This window comes from Triturus cristatus, chromosome 6 (genome assembly GCF_964204655.1).
Source record: "Triturus cristatus chromosome 6, aTriCri1.1, whole genome shotgun sequence".
NCBI lineage: Eukaryota > Metazoa > Chordata > Amphibia > Caudata > Salamandridae > Triturus > Triturus cristatus.
The window spans coordinates 234614914-234635501 of record NC_140589.1 but is presented as its reverse complement, the minus strand read 5'-3'; the positions used below and the strand labels follow the sequence as shown (position 1 = coordinate 234635501).

Genomic DNA, 20588 nt, shown 5'->3' with positions numbered 1-20588 from the left:
TGTGAATAATTAATTTGCTGTTTTTGAAAGACAAAGAATCACAGGCTTTGACACTGTTACATTGGTTTTGGGTCCCCAGACCACATCACGTTTGTGCAGGTCCCCACTGCTTTAATGGAGGGACCATGATGTATGGTCATTTAATGTAAATGTGATGTATTTGTATAGCGCGCAGCTACCCGGAGGCATCCTGGCGCTTGTACTCATACCGCTGTGGAACCCTTCCTGGTTTTTCCTATGAGATGTCCACTCCTGGGCACCCCAAGGTGAAAGCCAGGCATCATTTGCGCTGTGGGGGCCGTTGTGGAGATTAAGCAAGCTATTGCCCAGAGTTGCAGAGTGGGTGGGACCCATGATCAGAATAGGCACCAAGGCGAGAATTATCGGGTCCGGGGAAATTGAGCCCAAGAGCCGCCGAGGCGGGAATTGAACCCTGGTCCAGGCCAGACCTCTGCATCAGGGTCTGCCGCTCTAACCATTGAGCCACACTTCTCCACTGTCAGCTGTAGATGATGGATCCCTGAACAGTGTCATGTATGTGCATGTTTGCATTGTGCTGAGGGGATTACCAGGTAATTGTTTACGCAGCTCTCTGAAGGATGGCACATGCGGTTTTTCTGAGTCCCCAGATGGATCATGCAGTCTGTGTATTCTCTTTTGTACTGCCAGTCACTGGTCTATTCAACTGTGTAGCCTTGGACCGCGTCATGTATGTGCATGTGATTTGCTTGATCGAGGTAACTATTAGCGGCAATACTATGTGTCTCTCGGACCTCTTTCAAGTGCTCGCCCTCCTTTTTCCCCAGCAACCCCCCCCCCCCGCCTCTCCAGGGGCGGCAATCTGAGGGATAGCCCCGGGCGCCACAAGCTCTAGCTACGCCTCTGTGACCTGCCAAGTAGGATTCTATGTAGTGATAGGAGAAGTTGTAGCCTCCCACTGCATCCTTGAGGGGACTATTATTTACTCTTGAGCGCCCCACGTAAGTGCATGTGTTTGGCTGCTGTCCCGATTTTACTCTTTTACTTTTTCCTCTTTATCCTCCCCCTTGCACTCGGTTTTCGCTTCACACTCCTTGATGCTTCCCAGCGAACTCCCAGTGTTATATTCTTTTACCTTCAAATATTTTTAACCTGACTGCAGAATGCTGCCAGGTTGTTTGCTCGGCCCTTTATGTGCACTTTTTTTCTGCGTCCACCCCCGCCTCCAAATGCGTTTAATATATATTTTTTATTTTGGTGAGGGCCCAGCAGCTTCAAAGTACTGACAGGTCATTTGCTTTCTTTCTTCACGCTTCCAGAACACTAAATTAAAATTGGGCACCATGCATCACATCACATGCCTTAGGCAGCACACGGATGTTTGCTTTATCACAGTTGCATGTGTCACAGTGGTCATTTTTAAATGGGTTTCTTTAATAGAAAACCCATTTCAAGAATGCTGGCCCGGCATGCACATGTGTTTTTATGCCTGCATACGCATGAGTTGACAAAAAGCAGTGGCAAATCCAATAACACAGCCGTTTAGAGTAAATACCTATTGGCTTAGCCAATTCTTGTTACCTTTGTTGTGATCCTTTTTAGTGACATCTTAGTGAAAAATACATCGCACAAGTTTTCCTAAACTAATAAGGTTGTACAACATACAGCAAATCTTGGGGACAAGCAGACTTTTAGGCAATCCATATGCAGCAACAAGCTACACCAGTTGATTTGCACTGGACATAAAATAGATGCTGTTCCAATCGAGATTAGTCTTATCTGACCTTCAAAACAAATGTCTGTCAGGACGTACATGAACGAGGAAGCAATAGAAGCAGTTACATTAAATGTTAATGAAATGTGTAACATTATCATCAATCTGCAAATCACGACCTGAATGTTAATGGTAAGGGTGGAAAATGAGGACGGAAGATCCTGCCTCATAATCTTTGATTTGAGACTTTTCAGAGTGATGAGAGGGCCCTACAAAAGAACTGTTTGTGAAAAAGTGGATCTTTGAGGCGCTGCATCTACAAGGTTTGTCAAAAATATTTTTTATTGAGAGGGCACAGAGCACTAGCACCACCTTGCTTCACCTGACTCTATGACCACCATCTTTTTAGGTCTCGCCTAGGCAGCGCATGCACGCTGTGTCTTTGAGACATGGTGTATGTACAATATGGGCTTCAAGCACCACACATCTTTTTAATTGGTTCCTTTTATTGTCCTTCATAAATGCCTGCCTTTGGTAATATGCTTAGTAGTCCCTCTTTTTGTAACCTTCCATGAGGACTACCCCTGTTACATGTGCACTTACTCTTCATGTTATTTATTACACTTTGTGAGCACTCTTTGTTTTTTTTTTTGCTTACATAGGCACGCACTCAGTTAAGGATTGTTGAGTGCGCCTAATCAGCTTGTTAATTGCAGTGGCATTTTTTGTTTTTAAACACACAGTTCACGTGCTTTACCGACGGCTTTCCTAACGTGTAAATGCTTTGTTTAACTTACTTATCGGCATTCCTAATTTTGCTTCCTTTCGCCATTGTTTTACTGATGATCGTCATGTATTTACATTCTATTTTTTTTTTATAGTAGAGCTTTACTGATGCAGAGACTTAAACCCAGTTCCAAACTCTGCAGCTCTGGAGGTTACGCCATAGCCTCTCTCCTGCTGGGCATAGGCGTCTGTGTGTTTGGCTGCAACTTTCGTAATTTCTTTTTTTCATGCTTGAAGCAAGCTGCCGGCGGCAAAGCCTGCTTTCCCCGGGGTTGTCCTCCTCGTTTTTAATGTATTACCTGTGTTGCTTCTTTCAAAATCTACCCATCACTTTTCCGTGTTTCTGCCCCCGTCCCCTCAAGTTCCCCACCCTCTGTGCTTCCACACGCACCCACACCCATCTTTTTATGCATTTATTCTTGCTATTTTTGCCTCCTCCCACCTGAGCTCTCCGTGTTGCTTTAACCAAGTCCCTCCCATGTTGCGTCCCTTTCCTTTCATTCCCTGCTCCCCCTTCTAAGTTCCACATTCACTTTTTTTACTTAGTAATGCGACTCGGATTGGTAACTAAGAAGAAAAATAAGTTCCCACATCATTTTGCTTTTTTGTTGACAGGCAATCTAATTTATGTGATAAAGTTATGAAGTGACAGACGAGCATGGAGCCTGAGCGCGAGTGGACGGGCTCTTTCTGGTATTACAGTACGGTACAGTGAGTTCCGTTTTGGCAAACTAAATTGAAGAAATGCAACCTTGGCCCCACTTTCCTTCCGCTCTTTCCTTTCCCTTCCCTTCCAAGTTCAACGCTCACGTTAAAAAACAACTCTTTTGCCTGTTTTCTTTTTACTTACCGATCCTCCTCATTTTAGCAATTAGTAAACTGATGTCCTCAGGGCGTGAAGAAAATATAGCAACATAAATAATTGGCAGAGGGTTCACATTTGTCAGACTGACAAGGGGAGCATATCGATTGGAACATATTATACTAGTCGTAATAGGTGAACAGATGTTCGAAACCTCGATCATGGAGGGGTGATTATGAACATTTATTGACTGATTGATAGGAGAATTAGTAGAGAAATATGTCTTTTTGCTGAAAAAGAACTATAGGATCCAGAACGGCAGCTGATTGATGGGTTTTCCAGCTAAGGGTATCTTTATTATCCTTCCTTTTGAAAAAATGGGTGATGATTGGTTTAGCGCCTAGGGACTTCACCTGTTTTTCCCTGTGCTTAATATTTATTCTACCTCCTCAGTTAAATTATTGATATCATCTAGAATACAGTTTTTGGCTGCATGTAGTTTTGATGATTTTGGCTCAGTCCCAGGGCCCAAAATAATATCCACTGCTTTCTTTTTCCCTATATTAGCAAACAATCGATGCACCACCTCAGATACTCACAGCCTTCAGGATGTTATGCCTTCCTGGTAACAACAATCTTTTCCTAGGTGTAAAGCTCTGCCATGCCTCCTTCATGCCGCAAGTTGGGCCTTCCCTTTGCCTGCACCCCTACCCCTCCTCTCAGGCATGTTGGAGCTCACCTGCACGAAGAAATGTGGGCCTTGGAGTCTCCGGCGGCCCCAATGTCGCCCATGCATATCGGTAAATGCGGCAGCGTTTTCTTGCCGATTGGAGATTAGGCTCCTCTCCCTCCTATCATGCAAGTTGGCCTTTCACCGGCCAGAGATATGCAGGCCCTGGAATCTCCACCATCCCGATGTCATCCAGGGCCAGTCACCTCCCTATAACAATGCAGGCAAAAATTCAGGCGCAGTGGGGAGAGGTCCAGTATGCTAGTCAAGCTCTGCTCGCCTTCTAACCTGAGCGACCTCTTTACAACCTCTACACCGTGAAAGGGAGGCCCAGCAGGAGTCTGGCGTCAGGTAGGTAAGTCTCGATTTTAACCTTAATACACCCCCCGGAAATTTATGCTGTGCTGGCACTGTCACATGCAATGGTCTACACATAAAAAACTGGCCCCCCAACTGGTCACTGATCCAATAGGTCTAAAACCGCTACAAAAATAGAACCACACAAAAAGCTTACCGCTGATGAGCAGGCAAGAGAGTATATAGACAGACAGTGAAGACATAGAATATAACTGGAGAAGGGCATGTTTCCTTATTGTTCTTGCTTAATAAGGGGCTGCGGTACAGTGGTACAGCTCTTGGAACCACAACGCAATACAGTACAGCCAGCCCTACGCGAAGACCGGTGAAGCCAGCGCCTAACTGGCTGCCTAGCTGGCCATGGCACAGTTGAGGGATCATTACGAACTGAGGCTGCAGACAAACTAACAATGGGGCTTGGCGAGGCTGAACGAGGATCAGGGAGTGAGACGTGCATGCTGCATCGGCAGCTACGCCGATCGCTTCCGCCCACCAACGCTCTCCTGCAGCGCCACACAATGCCTAGCATGGTGGTGCTCATCTGAACCGTTTAATTAAATTAATTGAACTTGAAGATAACGTGGAACATCTACAGGTGATACCCACGCTGTTGTTAGTGTGCAACTGGAACCAAGCCGCAACTGACTGACGAGCCCTAATCAGAAAAAGGGTCTTGTGTTGCTTGGGTTCCGGTTCATGGAGGACCTGGCCTGGCAATTTGAGCTATACTGTTCCTATTGGAGCAGTGTCAAGAATAATTTGCATATGACATTGTGAAACATCAAATGTAAAGGTAAGTGGCTTTAAAGTGTCATTGCCTCTTTGCGTAAGCTGGGGATTTGTTACTGCTAGAGGTCCATACCTTGTAGGCATTCTTTGAAATGCATTGTTCTGTTTTGTTTTCAGGAACAATCAAAATGTTCTACAAAAAAACTACTGATTCAAGAGGATAAAGTAAAGCGACTGGAGCCACACCCGTCCCCTTTCCACGTAGGTGGACGGTTAGAGCTAACGATGAACGCAGGACCCATCCTTCTTTAATGGTACATAGTGGCCCACTGCACATATGCAGATGATTTCTCTTCAATATCGTACTTTAGCTATACTAAAAAAACACAATGCTGCTCATCCAGTCCTTAAGAATGCTGTACCTCACACAGCATTACAATCACAACTACTGTACTTGTACCAGACATTGGCTGAAATGGCACAAAAATGGTTTGAAGATAATTTTCTAGCACACATCAATGCGCAATTTACTCCTTAATGAGGCTGCATAGGTGCAGGAGTACACGTTTGTTATGATCAATGTTTCTGAATAATGCATGAGTTTCCTTACATTAAATCCTGCAGTAGATGCAGCCACTTTCGCGTCTTTTATGTTAAGGATAGCTGCATTTTCCACATGCTTGGTTTGAATGAGGGTCTCGTTCAGCAGGGTTTGCAATTGGGACATTTTATTCCCAGTGGATGTTTTCACCCCACGCCTGAAAGAAATAACAGCACAAAAGACATAAGACAAGAAATGAAACCTGCTGCTGACACTATGGGAGAGAGCATAACATCACCAGCCAATTGTTGGATTGCTCCATAATGGGGGTACATGCAAACCGAGGAAGAGCTGGGGACTAGCATGTACTTGTGGCTCGATCTTATCTGCAGTATATTTGTGAGAATACTCAATATATATTGAAGCAGGAGGAATCTAGATGTTAAATAGGGAATCTTAATTTATTCATAATCAGGTTGTGTGTGAGGAAACAATGCACTCCTAACATGGCTATGTATATAGAACATGTGCTCAGAAGGTCAGACATGGGCCTCTGAGTGTTCTTTAATGCCTTCTCTAGATTCAGAGAAATGCTTCAAAACAGTGCAATGTAAAGTACCCACTGCCTTAGCCTGAGGTTGGAGATCAGATGATTCATATCAGGGAGTTGGGGGCAGAAGGAGGGCAGATCTGTGAATCTACGTGGTAAATGGTATGAAAGAAAAAACAATATGCCCAATGAGGGACACCCGCATCAGCCATAATAGTGTTTCCATTATTGTTATTCCTGGAAGACTGGGCAGCTGTCAACTGTTCAGCTCCCCATCCCTCTAATCTGGTGTGATGATTACTATCCAGTCCTAGAGAACTGGGATTGTATGCCTCAATGGACGCTCCTTCCTTCATCCCGACCCCATTACCCCCCGCCACTCCTATTTGTGAGCTGGGTCTTCAAACTTATAAGTAATAAGTGTTGGTTTTGTCCTTCCTAATCCCTCCTCAACCGGTGCAGGCATTAACAAATTCTCCCATTTCTCTATGGGAGTTTGTGCTGGGGCCACAGCACAAGCTCCCATAGAGAAATGGGAGCTGCAACTGCGCCATGTGCGTCGCATTGTAATACTGCAGTTGGGCCCGCCGACTGGAGGTCGGTCCCGAATCCACGTTGATGCCGGTCGGAGGCAACTCTGACCGACATCATAATAAGGGCCTAAGTCTTAAAGGTGCCATGTCATCTTAATGGTGAAATTGGAATCTACTGTTAAATGACAATGCATGGGGTACAGGCATATCTGGAATCATTTTCAGAAGTGTTTTTATAAAAGTTGTAAATGCATGTCATTGATGCAGATTCACAGTGACCTGAGGCCTGGTAGGTTTAATCCCCGATACACTTGATAGCACTTGCTTAGGAAAAGATATAGAGCCAGCTATCTCTGTCATTACTTATTAGCACAATTTTGCCTCTCAACGCCCTTCAAGTGTTATCTGCCTTTCTATATTGACACCCACATTCCCTCCTATTTTGACTCCTACCCGCTCTACTTCCATGATGCCCCACACATTCACACACCTTTCCTCCCTGGAACCCCCTGTATTATTGATAGGTGAGTGGGTGTTCCCCTGTGAGCACAATGTATGAGGTGTGCCTATGTGAGTGCATGGTGAGCAGTTTACCGGTCTCAGTAAGGTGGTGTGTCTGCCTGACTTCATTGAGAGCGTTTTGCTCATGTGAATGGAGCGTGAGGGGGTATGCTTGTTTGAGTGCAGAGTCTGCGGATAGGTGTGCCCCATGGTGTGCCCATGTGAGTGCCAGATGTGTAGTTCACCTGTGTGAGTGCTGGGTGTGTGGTGTGACCGTGTGAGTGCCTGGTGTGCCTGCAGGGTGAGAGGTGCACCTGTGCGAGTGCTGGGCAAGCAGTGCGCCCATGTAATTTCTCACAAATGAATCTGATAAACAGACCCCCTCACCTCAGCCCGTGATAATGAATCATTCAAATCATGTTCCTCTTTGAGCTCTTATCCTCTCAGATTCTTCTGTCCAAGAAACTGATACCATTTCCTAAGCAGTCTCCCAACTCTCATCCTCACTGTCCACATTAAGCCACCACTACCACCACTTGCCTCAACCTACTCTTCATTCCCAGAAGGACAACTACTGGAGTGAAAATGTACCTAGGAGCAATAGTGGCCTCAGACCTAACTGGACAAAACCAGCACTGAATGATGATGACCTCAATGAACTCATCAAAAGTTATGGTAACTCATACATAGCCAACATACCGTGCCTTAACTGAACCGAGGATATATCCTCTATCCCCACCATTAGGAACCACAGACCTCACTGCCCGCACCCCCCACCCAGCGACAAGGGCCCCACTAATTTCATGCAGGTTGCCTCACTGAACACCCCAATTGCCCTTCTTCCATATGCACTCGCTCAACTTTTTGTTGTATTCTGCATAACTGCTGTTCCTCAGTTAAACACTGTCTAGAGCTGGGGGTGTAGAAGTAATATGCTTAGCCACAAATTACGTCCAGTTGAATACTTTTGCTCTTTCCAATGCCTGTTGCGGTCCTCATTTAAAGAAAGAATGAGGAAATCTGTGCTCATAAGGCCTTTCATCTCAGGATGAAAGTCATATACATCCCTACCAGTGAAAACATTACTTTTGTCGAGGAATGCTTGGAGCTCATATCATCATGACCCTCTTCTTCTTGAGTGACTTCAATCTCCACTGGGGCGACAATAATACCAAAACAGTCAATTTACTCAATTTGTTCAGTGACAATGACATTCTCCAACACAAACACAAACCAATTCACTGCAGCTGTTCTATCCAGGACTTCATTATCACCAAGGGCATACTTTTGACTACTGAGGATACCATTATAGTAAACTGGTCTGCAGATTACATTCAAATTAATTTTAAGCTACCCTTTGTCCACCAGATATTCTCAGGCCACTATAGGAGAGAAACATCCTGGTTCTGTGATATAACAAATATGGACACCAACAACCTTGTCAACTAAGCTTCGGGTATCTTTCGGTCTCGTAGCTCCAAACTCCAAAACAAGAGAATGAAATAAATGCATGCAAAACCTATTAATTAATACGCTTCACTGAAAATCAAAAAGAAAAAGCCCTAAACATTCTCTCCTCGGTACTCGAAAGAACTATATACCCAAAGGAGACATCTGAGGCTTCTTGAGAAACACTAGAGACAATATCCCTCTCTCTTCAGAGTCTTTACTCTCAGGACTGCCAGAGGAGACTACAAATCTAACATCTTTAAAGTTAAATCTACCCCGCAGTGCTTACATAGCTACCCCTACGAGAACAGTACTAGAGATCTGGGATAAGTTGGCGATACCTCAAAGCTTAACAACATTTCCCTCCCCTAACACACCTATAGCATGTAATCCTATGTTTCAACCTGCTAAGCAAACTCAGGCATTTGGTGCGTGGACAGAGGGAGAATGCCGGGTTTTTCAAGATCACTTTCAGGGCAACTACTTCCGCACGTTCGAGCAATGTAAGCAAACATTCCATCTCTCAGAGGGGGCACGTATGCAATACTATCAGCTACGGCATTGGCTTAGCTCCCAGACTTACACTCAGGAAACCACCAGACAGCTTACTGCCTTTGAATCCCTGGTTCGTAAGTTTGAGAGTTCGAAGGGTCTGATTTCTAAAACCTACTCCGTCTTACAACATTCTCAGCGACCCACCCCTCATAGGTATCAGACATGGTGGGCCATAGACCTGGACGAGGATATAACTCCAGAGCGGTGGGTTCGATTGTGGAGGGATATCCCAAGGATATACCAGACCTCAATGCAACGTGAGTCAGCATACAAATTGATGACAAGGTGGTACTATACATCTACCCGCCTGCATCAGATGGTCCCAAACTCTCCCCCAACTTGTTGGAGGTACCAGAGAGACAGAGGGGACTTCATTCACATTTGGTGGTCATGCCCCAGTCTCATGATGTTCTGGAAGAGGTCCTCAGTCACATCAAAGAAGTGGTGGGTTTTCCTATTCCTTCCTCCCTGCTAGTCACGGTTTTAGGCATTAAACCCTCAATGCTAAAAGCCATGACACATGCAGAATGGCACCTGATCCTTCATTTTTTAGGAGCTGCTCGGCAGTCAATTGCCTTATATTGGAAGAAACTGCACCCCCCCCCCCCATAGCCACCTGGTTTCTTCTGGTATGGGATGTCTTAGCCCTAGAATTGCTTACAGCCGGCATCAACCACACAGATGCACGATTTGACAGCCACTTATACACTATTTCACCATGACTTGACACTTCCAGTTGTTCCCCCCAGATTACGGGCCTTACAGTTGTTTGAAGACTCTCTGGAGCCTTCCTCTAGGGATCAGAAACCGGAATCTCCGGTATGGCTCACCTGAATCAACAGGCCTGTTCACTCCTCCCTCCCCCCCCCCCTTCAAGGACCCTTTAATCCCCAAATTAGGATCTGGATCCGTACAGCGCATCTATCTTCTTTCCCCCCCTCCCTTGAAGGAAGTCCCTCTAGTTTTCTTATTTTTGTCTCATTATCTTTATAATATTGTTGATAGTTCTCTATTGTTCTTACAATATAATGAGCTTCTTCAGATAATATGAAGGTCTTACCTATTAGGATGTTATGCATCGCATGTCCCTAACGATTTTAATGATGTATCACTGATAGAATCCCACCTGACATCCAGACTATGGAGTAATTCTTGTTCTCCAGTTCTAGCTCTATATACTCCCCTGGAAGTAGATACACTGTTAAGCTGATTGAGGTCCGGGGGTACAGTATGCATTGTTTTTCTCTAATTTGACAAACCACGTAATGGAAGAATTGATGATGTGTTACGTAGTCTAGGCTACGCTCTTTGTGTTTTTTTATTATGATATTTCACCGTGTAAAATGGATTGTGAACTTATTTTGATGCTTCTCTTACAGGGACATGTGTCCTCAATTTGTTTGGCCTTTGCTTTTGCTTTATTTTCAATAAATAGACTTTACAATAAAGTTAAATCTAATCACATGATGTTGCTAAAAACCATCCAAAGGTTATCTTTGATTATATTAACAAACTCTGACCTCCACCAATACAACCTCCAATTAAATGTGAAGAATTTGCAAACTTCTTTGGAGAGAAAGTAAAATCCATGGAGCTATTTCTTCCACCAAGCTCCACTATCCCAAATGAATCACACAGTCCAATGGTCTTGGTGGCACTTTGACGCAGTCTGTGATTCTGAGTTACTTGAAATTTTTAGTAAGGTCAAACCTTCCAATCACTTTTCCCATGCAATGCCTGGCACACTGAGCAACAAAATGGCCAAACTGCTGCTACCATACTGGACCTCCATGGTAACTCCTCACTTATACAAGGTGCTTTCCCAGACAGTTTAAAATCTGCCAGGCCTCTCATCCAGAAAAAGCCAGAGGCAGACTAAAGAACTGACCAACTTTCGTCCGATGTCAACACTTCCCTTCCTTGGGAATGTGTTACAAAGCTGTGTAGCCTCTCAACCATCTCTCCATATCCAGGCAAACATTCTCCTTGATGTTTTCCAATCCAGATTTAGGTTGCAGCACAGAACGCCCCATCAACAATTGCCAATGACTCCCTCTGTTTATTTGACTCTGGAGAATCCTGCCTAATGGTGATGTGCTTCTGGGCCTGTCAGCTGCCTTTGATACAGTTAACCAACCTGCTCTGATTAACATCCTGAAGGGATGGATGGGGATCAAAGGAACAGTGCTTAAGTAGTTTGGATTCTTTTTATCTAGCCGTTCACAAACAGTGAAAATATGGAGCTAGGTCTCAAGAAAAAACATCCTAAAGCAAGAGCCTCCACAAGGCTTGATCCTTCCCCTAATTCTATCTAATTTCTACCTTGAACCACTAGGTAAGAAAAAGAAAGCCTGCACTGAAACGCTGCTGCTCAAGACAACTGCAAACACGAAGCTCCTGAGAGGACAGTATCTTCACGCTACAGCTCTTTGCATCGAAAGCCTCCTCCTCATGGCCTCCTTACGCGAAAACTTAACTGTCTGCTGGACTTGAGAAAGTAACTCTTCAGCAGGACTAACCTGGTCTCTGTATCCAACTCATGCTCCATTGTAATTTTTATTATTTCAAGGCGGGCACTTTAATTTAAAACGATCTATCGTGGACATATTGCTACACAGCTTTGAGTAGTTTCGACATGGCTATTAAACTGTGAGCACATGACACTTTCATTTTAACAAAATCATATTTAGTCAACTGGCTTAGTGTAAAGCCATAATGGTACAACTGCATTGTTTCTACAGCTAACTACAGCACTACACATCAATGATTGATGCTTTATTCGGTTGAGAATATTTTTTTTGTCATTTTAAGTCGGTTCACGCGGGCTTTTAAACTATTTAAATGCATGTTTGTCATCACTTAACGCTGATAACGTCAGGTCCACCTGAGTCACAACGCTCGAAAGCAAATGACCAGAGTGTGAGGTCAAAACATGTTGATTTGTACCACTCTTCTGAAAGAAATGCCTTCCTTTACAAAATATAAACACAATAAATGTATGCACTATACCATGCTGAAATCATTCTGTGACTGATAATCAGTGCATATATTTCATGACTGATGCTGCCCGTCCTTAAAATCAAGCCTTGAATAAAGTAATCACAGAAACAATTCTTAGTAATGTAAGGGTAAAGTTAATGAGTCGAATTGTAACTCGTCCTTTTTCTTACAGCGAGGGTGGGGGCTCGGCTCTGCCATACAACAGAGTAGGGCTAACATAACTTTAGTGCCATAAACAACGGAGACATAAATAAAAGAATGTTAAATTATTTGTTTCACTTTTTCTGAGTTTGATACAATCACTACCAAATGATGTACGTCTTAAAAAATATACCACAAAGCCGCCACAATCTAGGTGCTATAGACCTAGGCTATTTGAGCCTTAATGATCAAAAATATTTACTACTGCTTTCAACGTAGTTATAGATATAATTCCCTATAAAGTTACGTTCTTGCTTAATTGCGCAAGTTTGTGACTCGGTTGTGATATGCCTGCATGTATGTGCGAAAGTGTGTACGCGCTCATCTGTGTGCATTTTATGTGAGATGACTTGTGTGCACGTTTGTGTGTGACTGCGTGTGTTTATGGGCGTGTGCATGTGAACATTTATGTGCACACACGTGTCCACATGCACGTGTGTACCTGCAAGATCTTTTAGGGCTCGAATCCCCAGTTTGAGGGAATTTTGTGGACATTTGTGATGAGAATATTCAGAGTTTGTTATCTAGGATGTTATGTTCATGCTATTCATAGTTGACAGTTCGTTTATTTCACAAACACTACTGCCCAGGAAAGGATAACTGGAGTTTTAGGGTCAGCTGGAAGTCAGATGCCACTTGCCTTTGAGGTTTGCAGTCCCAGAAGTATGTTTGCATCAGGTTTATGGTTTCATGTGGGACAGGAGCTGCCACAATTTGTATAGACATTGCTGGACAACCTGTGAATAAGAGGCCTCTACATAGAGCAGTGATTACAATCTCCTATCTCACATGTAGGCGACAAATGTATTCTTTGTAATTCTGCACAGTGTATTTTTTTCAAACATACTGATCTGTAATAAAGTGAACTTCTCCTGAAAGTACTGACTGCATTCCTACATGTTTGAACGCTGTAACCTTTCTTATATCATACAGTGTATATAGTTATTTACTTTGCTAAAGCGCTCTAATGTCCATTCAGACTATGCCCTGCAATAGAAAAAAACAAATAATCTGTATTTGCATTTGCACTGCTCCCTTCATTTTCCCTCTTGCATTATATTTTCTTGTATTTATGACCTGACTGTATGTGCAGCACTTTGATACCCTGATGGGTCATTTTCGCGCTTTATAAAACTCCGCAAATAAACAAATAAAAGGTGTGTGCAAGTGAAGCGTGCATGTCCAGGTACATATCAATATAGTCCGACCTAGTTTACTAGTCCCCACCTAGCTGCACAGCATCCAGCAATGCAACACTGTGGGTCAGCAGGCTGCTTGTAAGTGGCTGTCACCCCATTGAAACATGTCCAGCTACATTAGAGCGCCATGTATCTACCATAGTCCCCAAGGACCAGACTTTGTTCTGAGAGGGAATGGTGTCAGCAGTCACTGGCATTTACCCATAAAAAAAATAAAGATTTACTGCCATCAGAGGCAAGACGAAAGTGCACAAATCTGACATCGATTTTTACCAAAACGTCACATTTTGGGAAAACGTATTCCAGGGACGTCGGAGATATCATCAGCTTATTTGGAGAGGGATAATATGGAATCTTCTCTCAAATAAACTTTGAAAGAAGTAAATTGTAAATATTGATTTCTGAAATGAACTGTCAATCTCGGTCGGTTAGAGATTATTCCTATCATCTTGTTGCTACGAGTTACAGCATTAAGCAGTTCTGTGCAGCAGCAATATGCCCACAATAAAACTTTTTCATCAAGTCAGGGACTCAAGTTAAGTTCCCTTCTCTCATCATAACCAGAAGTGGTCAATGTCAGTCCAGAAAGGTAGAATCGATGGCAGACTTTCATGATATTGGCATCAATAACACTTATGATTCAGAACTTAGCTTTCCAAACATCTGTGTCCTTTTCTAATATTTACCTACTTTACATTTTTTTAAAATGCAACTTTCTTTCTGGAAAGATTGATTACGTTTTCCATACAATATATACATTGCATTATTTATATACTGCGGTTGATTTGATTTTTGTGGTCTGCTGCTTGTACATGTGAATAAATAAATATAACTTTCACAATGGACTCCACTGCTGAGCATCAAAGGCAAGGCGCCTGGGATTTCGGTCACCAAAGTAGTTTACAGCCTGAGCCTCCCCCTGAGCCCAGGGGTTATTACCTGACAAATGGACTGCAGCCTTATCAAAAGCAGGCTCTTCAGCCCCTTCCAAATGCAAGCAATAAATATAGACCATTTGTCAGGGCATAAACAGTAACACAGGGTCTGGTAACAGTTCAGGTGGCATGGACATGTGGCTTCAGTGTGCTGCAGTGTAAATAGGATTTGGGGAAAAAATGGCAGGAGGACCCAGCCTTGCCTTTGATGCACACTAGTCTGCTCCTGAGACCAGGCGAAATAGATTTATTGATTTCATTACTACACTTTCACAACTGCTTTATTAACCTTCCTGCTGTCTCAAATTTGCTTGAAAATGCACCATCCACCCACTCTTTTGTCATAATTTTCTCAGAGGGAGAATCCCACCGCACCCTCAATATGATGGTTAGGCTTACTCGCTCGCCACAGGGCACTTATCACAAACTTTTATGCCACACCACTTTCAAATGTCACCAGCCGTCACTGGTTTTATGATGTTTGTTATCGAGAAGGCACATTGGGTTCTCTTACAAAGTGCTCCACTGCCCTTGGGCCAAGTACGTCCTATAGAACACCACAAACCTAACATATAAATAAAGTGTGTGCAGTGTGTCTCTGTGAGTGCAGGGTGAGAGGAAAGACTCTGTGAGTGCAGGGTGAGAAATGTGTATCTGTGAGTGCAGGATAAGGAATGTGTCTCTGTGAGTGCAGGGTAAATGCCTTTGTGAGTGCAGGGTGAAGCACATTAAGGCGAGACCTGTTGGCATTTCTGATGCTTGTTCCAAGTGTGGTGCACCTAAGGCCTCCTGCCAAAGTATGCTACATAAGTTTTCAACCCGTACATCACATGGCACTTTTAACTAAAACAAACAGAACGGGGTACAAAGCTTAACCAAGAGGAAGACATTTTACTGTGAACTTACATCATACATATGCTAAGTTGTGAGTGAATTGACAAACCAGGAAGAACCTCAACAAAATGAAATTCCAACCGTATAGATACAAAGAGAATGTGCATCAAAAACGGTACATATGTTGGTAAAGGAGATGGCAGAATACTTTAGCAATTGTTACTACTCAATTTTCATTGACAGGGAAATGAGAGCCAATTTAAATAGGAAGGAGTTGTACAGTGAAGTTATGCATAGAAAGAAGGCAGACAAAACGCATATAGAGCACAGAACCAACAGGGAAGAAGCCCTTCACCCCCTATCCGTCGTTGGGTTAACTTCGCAAGATAGACACCCAGTGGTCGAAGTGGGGGGGGGGGGACTGAGGGGCATGACTTGCCCATAATTTTCTAATTTAAGAAAGAGAGTTCTTGCAAAGAAGATCAAAGAGGCGTAGAAGTCTTCTTGCAGTTTTAATAAGATTACAGCAAAAAGGACCACCAGCTCAGACAGCAGCACAGCTCCAACTGCCAGAGCCAGAGTTCTACAACATTCTCTTCTGTTCATGTCATGACGCCTGGAATGTACAGACACATTCCAGCAACAGGAAAGGAAAGCAAGATAGGACAGAAAGAGGAAAAATAGTGTAAGAGAAAAAGGTATAGTAGCCCACAACACATCTCCTTCCCTTAAAATGAAGGATGATTAACTTGAATTAAAAATGCAAAGAACAGAATACAGATGTGAGATAAAAACAACTTCTTAAATAATCTAAAAAGAAGATGGTGAGCACAATATAGTCATCATGTATATCGTAAGACATATGATAGGCTCTGTGCCAGTTCGGCTTACATCTCAGTCTCCTGTGAGTGCTAAAACCAGGAACACGGGAGGTAGCATCATTGTGGACTGGCCTGGAAACAGATTCACTCGCCTGATCAGACTCACGAGCATCAACCCCAGGTTGCCACTTAACCAACCTGGACATGCTCCATACCTCACCAGAATTCAAAACAACCACATTCGTCTTGACTTCCTTGATAATAAAGGGCCCCATAAACCGTGACCGACCCTTTTTCAACAGACCAGGATTTCTAATTAACACCTCATCCCCTACACACCAGTGTTTAAAGAGAGAGGAATTTTTTTGATCAAATCTGCGTTTGTACTCCCCTTGATAGAGTCTCCGCCTAAAACCAGCTTGCTCATTCATCCTCAGATCATTCACATCCAACTTCAACCAAGCAGGACTCAGCTTGTCATGAGCCTTCCTACCTCTAAGAATTGAAAAAGGAGAAAACGAAGTCAGCCAATTGGGAGTTGTGCGATGAGCTCACCACGTCTCTCTGAGCATTTTCTTAAGAGAGGATCTAGTCTGCAAAGCTCTTTGAGCACAACACTTGACCAACTTGTTCATGCTTTCAGCAAGACCATTGGCTTGCGGTGAGTACAAAGCTGTCTTGAAATGAATGATGGATAACTCCTTTAAGAATCTACTCATCTCATGAGAGACAAATTGCACCCCTTTATCGGTGATGAGATATTTAGGGATGCCTTCTCTAGAAAATTCCTCAGAAAGGAATTCAATAACAGTTCTCGAATTGACAACAGGCACACATTTAGTGACCACCCACTTGGAGGTGTAGTCCACCAACAACAACACATAGCGTTCGTCAGGAGGAAACAGCTCAAAAGGCCCAGCAATGTCCAAACCTAATTTGGACTATGGTTCAGAGGGAACGTCCACAGGTGAAAGAGGTGCAACACAAGTCTTTTTGCTTTTGTCACTGTTGGCACATTCCCAGCAGTCTTTTACAACCTCCTCCACCTGTCGATCCATGGTCGGCCACCAGTACCACTCACGTACCCTGGCCTTGGTCAAATTCCTCCCTAGGTGCCCTTCATGTGCCAAATTGATCATCTTACCTCTAAGCCCTTGAGGAGGTATTACACGATTACCTCTCAACAGTTTCTCATCAAAGACACACAGTTCATCCCTAACATTAAGAAAAGGTTTCAAAGACTCAGGTACCTCTTTGTCTGCAGGCCAACCCTTAACAGAATATTCCTTGAGCATTTCTAAAGCATTGTCTCCGTGAGAAGTAAAAGACCACTCATTAGAATTAACAGCAGATTCCTGCACCCATGCCACCAGAGAGTTTTCCACTTCCACACCAGACTGTTGCAAAGGCAACCTTGAAAGACAGTCAGCAATTGCATTCTTCGATCCTTGTACATATTCGACCACAAAATTGAACTCAATTAATCCTTCCATCCAACGCTTAATCCTGGGTGAAATATTATCAGCCTCTCTGCAAGTGAAAATTTGGCACAAAGGGCGATGATCAGTTCTGATAACAATAGGTATACCCCAAAGGAAAAACTTGAAGTGGTGAATTGCCCAGAAAACCGCCAATGCCTCTCGCTCAATCACAGAGTAACGCTCCTCAGCACCCCTGAGCGAACGAGACGCAAAGGCAACCACCCTGGATTCTCCATCCACAACTTGTGACAGGACTGCCCCCAAACCAAGCATGCTAGCATCAGTGGACAACACAGTCTTTTTGCAAGCATCGAAATGCCCTAAAGTGGGCATACAACCAATCTTGCTCTTAATGGACTTGAAAGCAGAAGAACATTCATCAGACCATGAAAACTGCACCCCCCTTCTTGAGCAGTAACCTGAGGGGAGAAGCAATTCCAGCAAAATTCAGAACAAACTTAGAGCAGAACTCCGCAAGTCCTAAAAATGATCGTACTTGATCTTTGTTGATAGGTACTGGAGCTTTCACAATACTTTCTGCAAGATCCAATTTAGGACTGATCCCTTCAGCAGAGATAGTATGTCCTAGATAACTTACAGAAGACATACAAAACTTGCACTTTTCCTTCTTAATGACTAGACCAGCTTCTTGGAGCCGCAGTAATACCATCCACAAATGTTTGTTATGTTCATTTTGATCCTTCCCATAAACAAGAATGTCGTCCTGGAAAATGAGAACCTTTGACAATCCTTTAAGAACCCTATTCATGACCCTCTGAAAACATGCTGCAGCAGAAGCCAGGCCAAAAGGCATACGAACAAACCTGAAAGCCCCCAGAGGTGTCACAAATGATGTTAAATGTCTCGAGTCTGGATGAAGTAGAACTTGATGGTATGCGGAAGATAAATCCATAACACTAAAACACTTAGCATCCTTGATGAGAGCAAGAGTTTCAGAGATGTTTGGCAAAGGCTGTCTGTCAACCCAAATATGTTTATTTAGACCGCGTAAGTCCACACACATGCGGATGCCTTTACCACCATCCTTTGGTGCTAAAACGATGGGGGCCAACCATTCAGAACACTCAATTTCTTCAATAACCCCCATAACTAACAATTTTTTGAGTTCCTGCTTTAAGGGCTCCATCATCATATGAGGGACTTTCCTTACCTTGCAATCAAAAGGTTGAGCATTTTGTTTCAAAATAATCTTATGTTCAAAATTCTTAAGTAACCCTAACTCATCACTAAAAACCTTAGGGAAACGTGAACTCACCTCATTGGATAACAACCCTGGAGACAAAAGTAAAACTTTCTCAGGAGAATTGGGATTCAAGGTAATCCACATATCTCTTTGGTGCCTCCAGCCAAGGAGATTATCACCCCTTTTTGCCACGTACACCTTCCCAACAGTTTCCCTATCCTTGAATTGAATTTTCCTGACCACGTATCCTAAAACTTCAATTTTGACACCACCATAACCCACAGGATTGATGTCTGGAGGAAATAGCTCAACCTTGTCTAGACCAATAGCCGCGTCCCAATTGACATCACCAACCATTGTATAAGGTGAACCAGAATCAGCCAAAACAGGAAATTGTTGACCACCAATCAATACCTCGCACACAGGTATGTCCAAGTCATCACCATCTACAATTCCATCCTCCTTGACACTACATACAATTTTATTTTCTTCTTCAACATAACGTACAACCTGATTACCATTATACCGGCAAACTCGGGCGTAATGGCCCCTCTTGCCACACTTATTACAAATTACAGACCTTGCAAAACAGTTGGAACTATTGGGTAAATGCCTCTCGCTACCACACCTAAAACATTTAAAACCAGGTCTGACATTCTTGAACCCACTCTGTTCAGAACCAGTGGCTTTGTAATTATAATTAGACTGTTCTGAATCATGAAACTTCCTATCCTTTTCACACAAACCTCCCTTAGATATCGTCTTATTCTCTTTGGAGTCATCTTTTTTTTAATCATTTTTTTTAATTTCATGAACTGCTTTCTCATCAACTGAAACATCATTGCCTTTCTCAGGCCTCCTTTCTCGCACCCACATGTTAGTGTTCTCCATGCCTTCTACAATGGCCAAGGTTTCTTTGAGATCAGGATTCTTGGCAAGAAGTTTTTGCTGCACTTTCACATCATTTGTACATCTCACGACTTGGTCTCTCACTAAGGAGTCAGTCAGTTGCTCAAACTCACAAGTACGAGCTAACGTATTCAAAGCAGCTACATTGCTGGTAATCTTTTCTTGTTTACCCTGAACCCTGCTAAAAAACTTATGGCGCTCCAAAACCACATTAATTCTAGATCCAAAATGCTTTTCAAGCATCATGATGGACATATCATAAACATTTTCAGGCTCACCTTCCCCACGCCTAAGAACAATCTCATATAGACCGTCATAGACGTGTCTACCCTCAACACCTAAGTTATGCAATAATGTAGCTTGCTTCCGTACTGCTGAGAACTTTCCCCCCCCCGATGGCTAATAAATAGGAATCAAACAGGGGCTTCCATCTCTTCCACGGTAAGATGGGATCACCTGATTCCGAAAGAAACTGTGGTGGTTGCGACATGCCAGTAGAAGCCACGGTGAGAGTAAAATAAATCTAATCAACCTAGAATAGTCTACAGATAATAATGAGCACTGAAATAGAAATAAAGTGAGGAAACTAAGTATACAGTTAATCTAAACAACAAATGAACAATTCCAGTGTCTTAAAATAGGTAATACTGACGATGAAACAAGTGAGCGTATCACTGGCACACTCCAGGAAACAGTACCTTAGAAGGGCAATGTGTTGACCACATCGAGAGGCAAGTAAGTGAGTTTAAAGTAGAGCGAATATCACTCCCAGCCTCTC

The 20588-nt window shown here is 43.3% G+C and overlaps 1 protein-coding gene across 2 annotated transcripts in view; it reads right to left on the bottom strand.

The window, feature by feature from the left end:
* The window catches only part of PFN4 (profilin family member 4), an 85794-nt gene that overhangs the window by 63275 nt on the left and 1931 nt on the right, over nucleotides 1–20588 (bottom strand). For both annotated transcript variants that reach the window (XM_085609158.1, XM_085609159.1), the window contains exon 2: nucleotides 5708–5855. In XM_085609158.1, the coding sequence (XP_085465284.1) occupies nucleotides 5708–5824 (117 nt within the window). In that variant the 5' untranslated portion in view covers nucleotides 5825–5855. The remainder of the gene's footprint in view (nucleotides 1–5707; nucleotides 5856–20588) is intronic.